At 36.4% G+C, this 12,100-nt stretch overlaps 1 protein-coding gene across 2 annotated transcripts in view; it reads left to right on the top strand.

Annotated features, from left to right (window-relative positions):
• ADAMTS5 (ADAM metallopeptidase with thrombospondin type 1 motif 5) overlaps positions 1-12,100 on the top strand; it is a 99,368-nt gene that overhangs the window by 66,357 nt on the left and 20,911 nt on the right. The window contains exon 9 of one of the 2 annotated variants that reach the window (XM_073009996.1): positions 10,278-10,321. The exons of the other annotated variant lie outside the window; for it this stretch is intronic. Within the exon in view, the coding sequence (XP_072866097.1) occupies positions 10,278-10,321 (44 nt within the window). The remainder of the gene's footprint in view (positions 1-10,277; positions 10,322-12,100) is intronic. 2 annotated transcript variants of the gene reach the window in all.

A 12,100-nucleotide genomic window follows, 5' to 3' on the forward strand; every position in this document is an offset into this window, starting at 1 on the left:
AAAGTGCCAAAGTATTAGCTTTGAACTAAGATGAATAAGTGACTAGCAATAGGAAAATGAGGGGGAAAACATAAACCAAACAGAAAAAATGTGTTCAAAGCATAAATACTTTGAAAAATGGTCACATCTTCATCCTCTAAATCAGTTTCACATCATGGCTTAACCTATTACCATGTATTGTTCACTTCACTAAATTTAGTCTCAAGAATCTTGGGAGACTTGAGAAGATGATCACAGTGTACACCCCGACCTTAGATAATTCTAACAAAATGTTATCAGTCACTCAAGATACACACTTCTAAAACCTCAAATCCCCAGAAAAATGATAATCCTTTGTTATACATAAGATAGTAGTATTTTTATAAATGCATTCAAATACTGCATCATACTTTGTCTGACTCAATGTAGGTGCTGATTCAATTCTTGCTCTATTGGATAAAACTATATTAAAATCACGTGAGAAAGTTTCATGTATACCATGGACCTAGGAAATGGGAAGCCAAAATAAGTGTTGGTTGGAGACAGTGCTTGGTTTGTACGCAGCTAAATCAGAGCTAAGTGTCAGGCTTGTTGGAAGAGTTGACACGCCAGACAGCTGGAGTCAGTTTATTTACCTGTGGGAGAAAACGCTTACATAAAGAGATGGCCAGAAGCTGATGATGCCAAATCTAATTTAAAAATGAAAACACTTAAATAAAGAGATGACCAGAAGTTGATGATGCCAAAACTAATTTAAAAATGTGTGGTCACCTGCCCCGTTGCATTTTTATGGGACGAGATCAATAATTCATGACCAGAAGTCAAATTACTTGCCAACGCTGTCAACAGCACCCTTTCATCTATTGGTTCAAAAAGACCAAGTTCACACTGATGTCCTCACAACACTTCACATTTCCATGTGACACTTCTCCATGACTTACCGTGGTGAGCATGGTACCATGCCCAACCTGTCACCGCCCTTCCCACTGCAAACACTGACTAAAACGAATCCCTCTCTGAACTTCAGGGACTCAGGGAGCACACAGGACTGCTAGTCCTTAGTTGGAAACTCGAGATTGTTCCACCCACAAATCCCTGTGCTGGCTTTGTGATATGTGGTCTGATTTAGAATGGGAGCAGACATAACTTTAGGAGTGAGAGACCAGACAAAGGGATCAAAATGAGATTATAGCCAAAGTTAAAATCATTGACTCTATGTGACTGTGAATGAAAAGGGATCTCTTTAAAGTCCTTTTTCAGGACTGAACATTATTTAAAGCTTCCAAAGAGAAGCATTGAAATTCATCTGTATACACTATATGCTGGGGAATACTTGGTTGTCTCTTCTGTGTTCATTTGCTTCTATGGCAAAATAATTCAAGAAAAACGAGCAAAGGAGGTTAGATTAAATCCTGGAGTTTTTTGTTTGTTTGTTTGTTTGTTTGTTCGTTTTGGCTGATGTTCTATTTTTATTCTGTCTTTTTGTATATTTGCTTTTGAGTTTGATGCAAGAGTATGATTCTAGTATGTAAAATAAGAAAAAGAAATGAAAACACCAACTACTACAAATATATTCTAAAGAACATAAATTTTACTCTGAAACTATACATGAAAAACTAAAACAAAACACCTCTGACTAATTTGAGGAAATACGGAAGACCTTATTATTCTGATTTGGGAGATTTATTTGGTACAAGGTTTTATTTTTTGATGTCATTATCAAAAATTGAAGCCATATTATTATTTTGACAGTCAGAGGTATCTAGGCATTCCCAAAATAAAATGCTAGATTACTAACTTCCCTTAAGACCAGCATATTTGATGACCGTGTGGATTTTGAAAGTATAATATTACCAATTATTATTTCGACACAGTTTTAAATTTCAAGATAGAGATTTAAAAGTTCAGAAAGGACAGCTATTTCAGCTTATGACACAGTCACAGAAACTGAACTTGCCTTCCTACTACAAACAACTAGAAAACTGACAAAATATGTAAAACTGCTATTTTCAGGCATTGGACAACTGGAAGTATAGGACTGCATTGATTTAAAAAAGGGAAACAAAAGAGGTGAGCTATATAATCACTGCACTTTCTTCCTTGAATCACCTTTCTTAATTTCAGAGCTTAGAGATAAGGGAAGCCCAAGCTAAGCATGACAGTCCCACCTAGTTGATGGAGCAGCAATTAGAGTTCAGAGAGGCTGAAGCAGCTGCACTTGCAAGAAAGAGTAAATAGCTCTAGAAATCTGTACGGAGCACCTTGATAGCTTGGTTGAACACTAAGCAATATATGCAGGGGGTAAAACTAAGTAATGAATAGGGTAAAATTCCATGAGCCTGGACAAAAATGAAAAGCTACTGGCGAGCTCTAACCTGAATGATTCCCAAAGATCACACAGGAATGGGAGACAACTTCATATCGATCAAGCCAAAAGGGGATACCTTGTTGAAAGTCTGAGGCATTTAAAAGAAAACTCAGAGGGTACTTTATAGTAGGGCTACTCTATGCCACCCATAAAAAGATGAAAGATAAAGTTCAAAATAATCCATGAGTGATTAAATTTTCTGCCAAAATATACTTCAATACTCGTTACATGAAGACAGCAAGATCCACACACTTATCACCATAATATTCACGATGTCCAATATCATATAAAAACTACTGAACATGAAGCAGGAATTTATGGCTCATAATCATGAGAAACATGATAGAAACAAACAGAAATTACAGAGATGGTGGAAGTAACAAACAAATACATTAAAACATTATAAATAGTCTTGAGGATTTAAGAGAAAACAAGGTACTAGAGCAGTGGAAGACTTGAGAAAACGAATGTACTTTTTAGAGTTGACAAGCATAATATCTGAGAGAAAAAAATAAATGGATGGACTTAGTAGTGGATAAGAGACTGTATAATAGAAGACCAATGAACTTGAAGACATAGCAATGAAAGGATGCAAACGAAAATACTGAAAGAAAAAATCTTGAAAAATCAATACAGTCTCAGTTTCCTGTAGGACAACTGGACTTCCAGAAAAAGAGGAGGAAAGGTCAGATTAAAGCAATAATAGTGAAACTTTCTCCAACTTTGATGAAAACTATTGATACCATTAGTCTTTGTGTCCCCACCCAAATTTCATCATGAATTGTAATCCCCATAATCCCCGTGTATCAAGAGAGAGATCACATGGAGATAATTGAATCATGGGGGTCGTTTCCCCCATGCTGTTCTTGTGACAGTGAGTTCGCATGAGATCTGATGGTCTCATAAATGATTCTTCCCCCCTTCAGTTCGGTGCTTCTTTCTCCAGAAGGTGCCTGCCTCCCCTTCGCCTTCCACCATGATTGTAAGTTTCCTCAGGCCTTCTCAGTCGTGCCCCACTGTGAGTCAGTTAAACCTCTTTCCTTTGTAAATTACCCAGTCTTGTGTATTTCCTTATAGCAATGTGAAAATGGACTAATACAACTATAAATCTGCAGTTCTAAGAAACTCAACAAAGAGAATAAAGACAAAGAAAACCACAGAAGCCATATTTTAATCATATTATTGAATATTAGTGAAAAAAGAGGAGCATTGGGCAGGAAGAATGTCTTTCACTGCTTAATTCTATTAAACATTGAAGAAAGAAAACAATAGTTTTACATGAACTCATTAATTAGAATTAGAGGGGGAATAATTTCCAACTCATTTTATGAGACTGGCTTTGGTGAAATACCAAAAACAGAAAGAGAGATTACAAGAAAACTATCAATATACCTTATAGACATAAACCCAAAAATCTTTACCAAATATTAGCAAGTAAAATCCAGCAAAACAAAAATTTAATGCCACGTGACCAATTTGGGTTTATCACAAGATTTCAAGTTTGGTTAATAGTTGAATAGCAAATCAAGGTAATTTGTGATATTAACAGAGGAAACAAAGAAATAATATGCTATCTCACTAAATGGAGAAAAAACTATTTGACAACATTCAGTAGCTATTCATCATAAATGCTCCTGGCCAATTGGTAATAAAATAAATTTTCTTTACTGGAAGACAGTATGATAGTATGCACTAAAAAATGAAAGAAGCTACAAAATATCTAATCAGAATATCCTATAAATTTAAAATAATGTAAGGACATAGGATAGAAGACCAATATTTTAAAAATTAATTTTAATTTATATATTAGCAACTAACAATGGCATATTGAAATGTTTAAAAATACCATTTCAATAGCATAAAATATTCAGTTACAGAATATAACTAATGCATGACTTCTATTGTAAAAATTATAAAACATTGCTGAGAGGAATTATGAAAAATTAAATGAAAAGATGTATTATATTCATTAGAACACAGTATTAAAAAGTCAATTTTCCCAAGTTGATGTATTGATCATTCTGATCATAATTTCAGCAGGGTTTTTTCTTTCTAACTAACAAGCTGATTCAAATATTTATTTTGAAATTCAAATGATCAGAGCAGACAAGATAATTTTTTGAAAGGACAAAGTTGGAGGTAGTGTACTAATGTAATTTAAGACTCACCACAAAGCTGCAGTAATCAATAAGGTGATAACTTCAATTGTATCAACATATAACTCAATGGAACAGAATAGAAACTTTAGAAGTACATATGCACATATATGGTCGTTTTATTTTTTATTTTAATTTTATTCTTAACTGACACATAATAATTGTACATATTTGTGGGGCACAGTGTGAGGCTTTCAATAAATGTGCTACAGAAATACAATGGGAAAAGGATAGTTTTTTCAACAAATAGTAGTGAAGCAACTGGATATCTATGTGGAAAAAAAACCTTCAATATTTCATACTATTAAATATATAGAAAATTTTCTCAGACTGGATCATAAACCTAAATGTTAAAGCTAAAGCTGTTAAGCTTCCAAAAGAGAACTATGAAAAAATAAAAACTTTGAGAACTCAATGAAGGCAAGGATATATTAGGATATAAACAAACTGTTGTGTCCCTACACAATGGAATACTACTCAGCAATAGAAAATAATGAATTTGCACGATATGTGCAACAATTTGGCTGAAGCTCAAAAACGTTATCCTAAGTTTCAAAGAGGACACGCTGCACTGGTGACTTGTGTGGGACGCAAGGCAGCATGGCCTTGGCTTGTCTAATCACAAAAATCCACCAATCTTCAAATTTGGAACTTGTGAGATAGAACAAACAGAGGCCACAGGGAATTCTTTCTAATATCAGCTTCAGCTACACTCATCATCCAGGGCACCAGTAGCTGAGATGCCTATCTATGGCGGCATCCAGGAATCAGAGCTAGAAGTAGAGATTGTATAAGCTGAGATACTCTGTTGTGTCATGCTGGCAGTAGCAGTGTCCTCTTTGGAGAGAATCTGTGTCATCATCATGGTCTGTGCAATTCTGGCTTTTACCAGTCTTCTATGTTCCTGACAATTCCCTGAGCCATCCTGGCAATTCTTTGAATGACCTAACATCCATTCAATATTCTTTCCTTATTGAGATGATCCCTTTTAGTGTTGTTGGCTAATAATAACTCTGATTAATAAAAATTGTCTTAAACACCATGTAAAGAGGGATGATTTGAAAATTTATTTTTCCGCCTTTGACCCCATCTGCAGATAGATAAACTGTCCTTAAAATCACCCTCAGATACAAACTAAATATCTGTGAAACAGAATTCTTGATCTCCTCCTTCCCCATGAACTGGCAATTGACTAACCAAAGCATAGTGTTTTCTTTCTGCAGTACATCAATTAGCAGCCACTAAACAACCCTATCCTTCTTATAATTACTATCAAATTACAAAAGTATTAAATTTCATAGCTGCTGTGCCGTCCAGTGCATCCCGTTTCACTTGTATTCCATCCCAACTTGCCACAGGTAAAATTATCAACAACTTAATGCTACAGCAGGCCAGAGGATATCACCCCTTCACTCACCACAAACAACAGCTTCTCTGTTGCCATCTGGGCATTGAGTGATTTAATTCTGAGTCTCATCCTAAGAGTTGGCTTCCTAGAACCAATTTCACACCTAAAATTATTGACGTAGGGTTGGATTCCCCAGAAGCACCATACTGAGATGAGGATTTGGGGGGAAAGTGACTTGCTTGAAGTATTCCTAGGACAGAAGTAAAGGAGGAAGGAGTTTGGACCTGAAGAGGAAGGAGACCAAGGAAGGCTGTGATAGCAAGCATAGCCCAGCAGAATGTATCTTAGGCTCAATAATCCAGGGGCGGTTTGCATTCCATGTTGTTCTCAGCTTACAGGTGTCCTGATTAGGGGATGGAATATTTCTATTCCTTCATGTTTCAGTTATTAGCCAAGAGCTATTCCTAGGGAGAAAAAAATGCCCAGCTACTTCTCCTCTCCAAGCTTACAGGAAAGGCAGGTTCTAGCATCCTGGAAAAGAAACACACATGTTTACTTTGTGTTTCCCCGACTAGGCTGTGGGTCACATAAGGCCAGATGCCATGTCTTCCTATGGAGCTGTATTGAGCATCAACAATAGTGTAGAATGTCAACAACACCTTTGCATCCAGCTTTGCACCACTCTGGTTTCCAACAATCAAGATGCGGAATTGAGAGGATATTACTTAGGAAGCAGAATTCTGAGAAAAGACTTGGGAAGTAATTTAGATCAAGATCAACAAGTGCATGTGAGATGAGACAAGAAGTTTAAGGTCAAGAATATCAGAAATCCGGAGGAAGCAATATACTATCCGGACTAGCACAGATATAATTAAGACATCCTGGATGTATTATTGAATCAAAACTATGAACAAAAATATTTTTAATGCCATGTCTATGACTGTTGCATGGGTTAGCCTTGAGAATTAAAGGGGGCTAAGGGAATAAGAAATAACAGAGCATTAGGTGACCTTGACTATTTGATAATAGTGAATTTGTTCTCCGAAAAAGTGAGAAATTCTCAGAATAGGATGATTAGATGGAAGAATCAGAGTCATTTCTCCTGCAACCAGCTATTAAATCAATTACTGAAAACAGTTATATACCATCACTCTAGAAGTGGAAAAAGGAAGACAGATTAAGTAAATTAGACATTTTTGAGTCTCCAACAAGTACAAGGCAGAACCAGCCTAAGAGAAATATAATACAAGCCACATATGTAATTTTAAATTTTGTGGTGGTCACATTAACAAAAAAGTGTAAAGTTACAGGTACAATTATTAATAGTAATACATATTATTTAACCCAATGTATTCAGAATACTACCATTTTAACATATGATCAATATAAAAATATTAATGATATATATTATATTCAATTTTTTAATCGAATGGAATAAAATTTTTTAAAAATTAAAAATTCAGTTCCTCAGTCTCACTAGTTACATACATTTCAAGTGCTCGATAGTCACATGTGGCTAATGGCTACTTTATAGGACAAAGTCATGCTAGAACCAAAGAATAATGATGATGTGAGACTTTCTGAGAAATATTGAATTTAATGCGTAATGTTCTCATGGTCTAATGCTTGCAGTTAGTGAAATTCTTACCCTCCTTTCAGAAGGTCAAGTTTTTGAAAAATTTGCTTTTGAAAGCTTCTTAATGGCAGATCATCAATGAGGCTACTACAGAAGCCAAAATAATCATCACTTACTGAAGAACGTTCTGAGTTAAGCTGCTTCTATTTAGAATGTTTGGCCTCCCTGGAATGTTCCATGACTTCAATCTGACCTTGCCACCCAGTTCCAGATATGCTGCCATATGTGAATGATGTTCTCACTGTGGCATAAATAGATGATGAACCCATGAGAAGAATTTAGAGATCCTTCTAAATTCTTCTAGATTCTATCTATCTATCTATCTATCTATCTATCTATCTATCTATATCAGATATATATCACTCAGATATATATACACACACACGCGCACGTACACACACACACACACACACACACACATTATATATGTATATATGTGAAAAATCCACTGTAAACCTCTCAGACCCCAAGTAGTATCACTGGTATTTTCCTCCCTAAATCAGGACACAGCAACACAGGAACTGTAAATGCTAAAAAGAAGGTATGATTTTAAAATTTTCTCGTGGTTACTTACCACAATTCCTTTTTCTGCTCCCTCTTCTTTCCCTGAAATAATAAAAATCACACAAGGTCATTTCATTAGGGTTCTCTAGAGGGACAGAACTAATAGAATATATGTACACATGAAAGGGCATTTATTAAAGAGAAATTACTCACACGATCACAAGGTAAAGTCCCACAATAGGTTGTCTGCAAGTTGGGGACCAAGGAAGCCAGTGGTGAATCTGTCTGAGTCCCAAAAATTCAAAGTAGGGAAGCCAACAGTGCAGCCTTCAGTCTATGGCAAACGGCTCAAGAGCCCCTAGCAAACCACTGGTATAACTCCAAGAGTCCAAAAGCTGAAGAAGTTGGAGTCCCATGTTCGAAGGCAGGAAGCATCAGCTTGAGAGAAAGATGAAGGCTGAAGACTCAGCAAGTCTTCTCTTCCGTCTTCTCTTGCCTGCTTTATTCAGCCACACTGGCAGCTGATTAGATGGTGCCCACCCAGATTGAGGGTGGGTCTGCCTCACCAAGTCCACTGGCTCAAATGTTAATCTCCTTTGGCAACACCCTCACAGACACACCCAGGAATACTTTGCACTTCAATCCAATCAAGTTGACAGTCAGTATTAACCATCACAGTCATCGTATTGGAAACTGGAATAAAGCTGGAAATGACATTTTATAGTTGGGAATTTATTCATCTGTTATAAAATCCAAGGACATCTACTTTCCATGAAAATTTATCAGAAAATATAATCAGGAATGCGGTGTGATTTTATGTCCATTTCCCAGGGAATACCGTTTCTTAATTTGGTAGGTAATTCAAAAGGGCTTCAGGGCCAGGAAGTTTCATTTCAAACATCTCCTGAAATAATCTAAAAAACACACAAAGAGCCACACAATATTACTGCCAATAGTGGTCTGATTAATTCATTTCAAACAATTTCTCCAAGTTATCACATACCCTTCATCATCTTGAACAAATGACAGGCTAGAAGGAAGGTAGAGATGACTAAGGAAATGCTAAAACAAATCTTTCTAAAAATGGAATTACTAAGCATTCATCACCAGCATGCCATTCCATATTCCATCTCAGCAGTTAGTCTTGATGGCAGTTACGGGGCAGCATCTCAACACTCACCTCCATCGTAAATAAGGGTCAGTCTTGGGTTCTGTTGGGTTCTACCTACCTAATCACCTCAACTCTACTACAAAAAGTGACAACGCTAGGCAAAAGAGTTAAAGCAAAGTGGTCTAAACCTGCTATAACTGTATTCTATGTGAAATGGGTTGGAGTAGCAACATTATGATACTCAACTGAGATTTTCCTCTCATGATAGCTAGATAATATTATGACTATTCGCTCAATTCATTACAAGTGTCATCTTTATTTTTAAAAAATACAAAAATTAGCCAGGTCTGGCGGCACACTTCTGCAGTCTCAGCTACTTGGGAGGATGAGGCTACTTGGGAGGATGACCTGAGCCTGGGGATGTCAGGGCTGCTGTGATTCATGATTGCACCACTGCACTCCAGCTGGGGCAGCAGAGTGAGACTCTGTCTCACACACACACACAAACACACACACACACACAAACACACACACACACATACACACAAGATACATACATAAAATACAGTAAATAAATATTTCCACTTACACATATATACATGCACTTATATGTATACATAGATATGTAAGCACACACATATGCACTCACACTCTTATAACTCTCTATAGAACCATCAGATGAAAGAGTAATTAATAAAATAAAATTTCCAGGTGTTTCTTTATCAACTAGTATATATAGCTATAGCTCTGCAAAGACCACTTTTCTTTGCATTTTTTGCAATTTATGAATGGCAGCTGATGCCATAGGTGAGAGCTAGGATGCAAGCTCAGGCAGTTTGGCTCACATCCTTGGTTATATCCCTGGCCACAATGATAACACAGAAACTCATTTTTGGAAAGAATTTAAGAAATTGTCTTGCCTAACTCAAAAGCCAATATTTAATGTGTTCAATATTCCCGAGAGTGTATCAATTCTTCTAGCAGTAAGGACAGAAAAACATTTCTGAAGCAAAAGGAATGTGTCAGATCTTTATTCTGTGTGACCAATTCAAATAGTTTAGTTACTCCTTAAGCAGCTCCACTATCTGATTTCCAATTTTAGCTCCAATTTGAGGAATTACCCCTTCCTGTAATAAATGAAGTAAAAGTGCTATAATCATTATTTTATTTTCTAGGGTATCTGTCTAGCTTGGGAAAAGAAAAACTGATAAATTCTAAGGTAAGCTGTAAACATCAACTGTATAGGTTTATAAAGTCATCCTATAACATGTCTAATATTTGTAATAACAGAATCAGATTGTTCACAGAAAATACTCATTCAGTTTTCAAAAAGCGCTTTTCACCCATTATGTCTAATGTCTCATCTCTATCTTGTCCTACGCAGAAATGTGGACTTTCTCAAGGTTGAGCTCTTCATTGAAAACACACACACACACACACACACACACACACACACACACACCCAGAGACAGAGACAGAGAGAGAGAGAGATTGTTATCTAGGAAAAAAATTAGAAATGAAAGAAAATAGAAATATCACCAACATTGTGGTTTCAAACCGAGACCAACTTAAACCCTTCCATAGTTCTACAATCAATCATAAAAGCAGTTCTTTTACTTACTTTCTCAAAAAGGGTTGGAATAGGGAGCCTTCCCAGGAATCTAAGCAAACTTCAAGCAGGATTATAGTCCTGTTTCCCACATTTGCATAAACATCCTTCACAATGATTTGACTTTGCAGCATCAGGATTGTCTGGCAGAGCAAACAAAGCCAGAGTTGGCACAGGTATCTCCTTAGCTCTGGAATGAGATTAGAGATGGAAGAAATATCAACATCTACCAAAGCCAGTGGAAGCAAATCTAAACTTTCTCCTACCACCAAACAAACAACCACAGCCACATCTTAAAAACTACAATCGGATGGCTGATTTGGGCCCCATGGTCCTGAAGTGGCTTCTTGTATATCTTAGTCCTGTAATTAGTGGCGAGTGTTCCCTCCGGATGCTAAAGAGTTGGATTTGGCTTGAATGTTGTTCAGAAGCTTATCCAAATAACGCTGGATTTTTCTTCTGTGTGTGTTCCTCCTTTTACTCATGTATTTTCTTCCTCTTACCCCACCTATTCAATTTTTTTTCCTTCAGAACCTAAATAATATTTATTTCCAAGTATAAAATGTCCTATTATATTTCATTAGTTCAGTGCCTATGTCCTACTCTTTAAAAAAATATTCATTTTACTTTCTAGAAGCTACAGAATAGAATTTTTTGTCAAAAAAGTAGCTTAGTTGAAAAAGTTCCAAGTTCTTTTTAGTCAGAAAATAAATCTCATACCCATTCTTCAAAAGGCTTCAATTTTGTTTTTAAGAATCTTTCTAAACAGAAAATAATAAAAGCTAGAATCAGCTGGAAGTAGACATTTGTAATTATTTGACTGGCTAGCATCCTTTTTCTCTTCCTAAGTGCACCATGATTTCTAAATATTTGAGGAATTACCTCCTTCCCTTCTGTCAGGACTATAATTATGGGCCCAGACCTCTTGTAGGCTAGGCAGTGAAAATGTTCCTCAAGATAGGCAATAATTCAGAGCTCTCTGGAATTTGATTCTTGAGCAGAGGGACAAAGAGACTGAAAGTTGTGGTTTCTCCTTTTCCACAGTGGCTTCCTGACTGGATTCTTCATGTTACAGGAGACTTTCTGTGGTTCTTGATCAGTTTGCTGCATGTACTTTTCTGCTTGCCTATTTCCAAGCCTACTTCTCCAGACTATATATCAAGTCTGAGAATCCCCAGTAACTCACCACAGTTTTCTTTGGTTCATGTTAGTCAGGGTCAGTTTCTTTTGCACACAACCAAAGAATACTAATGAATTCAGAGTTAAGACCTGTCACCCATTCTTAAATAGATAACGACCTGAGCCAGGTTCATTGAATTATAGTCAGTTCAGTGAACATAACTAACGTTCTCAGTGCTAGAAAAATAATACGAGAAAAGGAAGACAGTA

The sequence above is a fragment of the Chlorocebus sabaeus genome, chromosome 2 (genome assembly GCF_047675955.1).
Source record: "Chlorocebus sabaeus isolate Y175 chromosome 2, mChlSab1.0.hap1, whole genome shotgun sequence".
Lineage (NCBI taxonomy): Eukaryota > Metazoa > Chordata > Mammalia > Primates > Cercopithecidae > Chlorocebus > Chlorocebus sabaeus.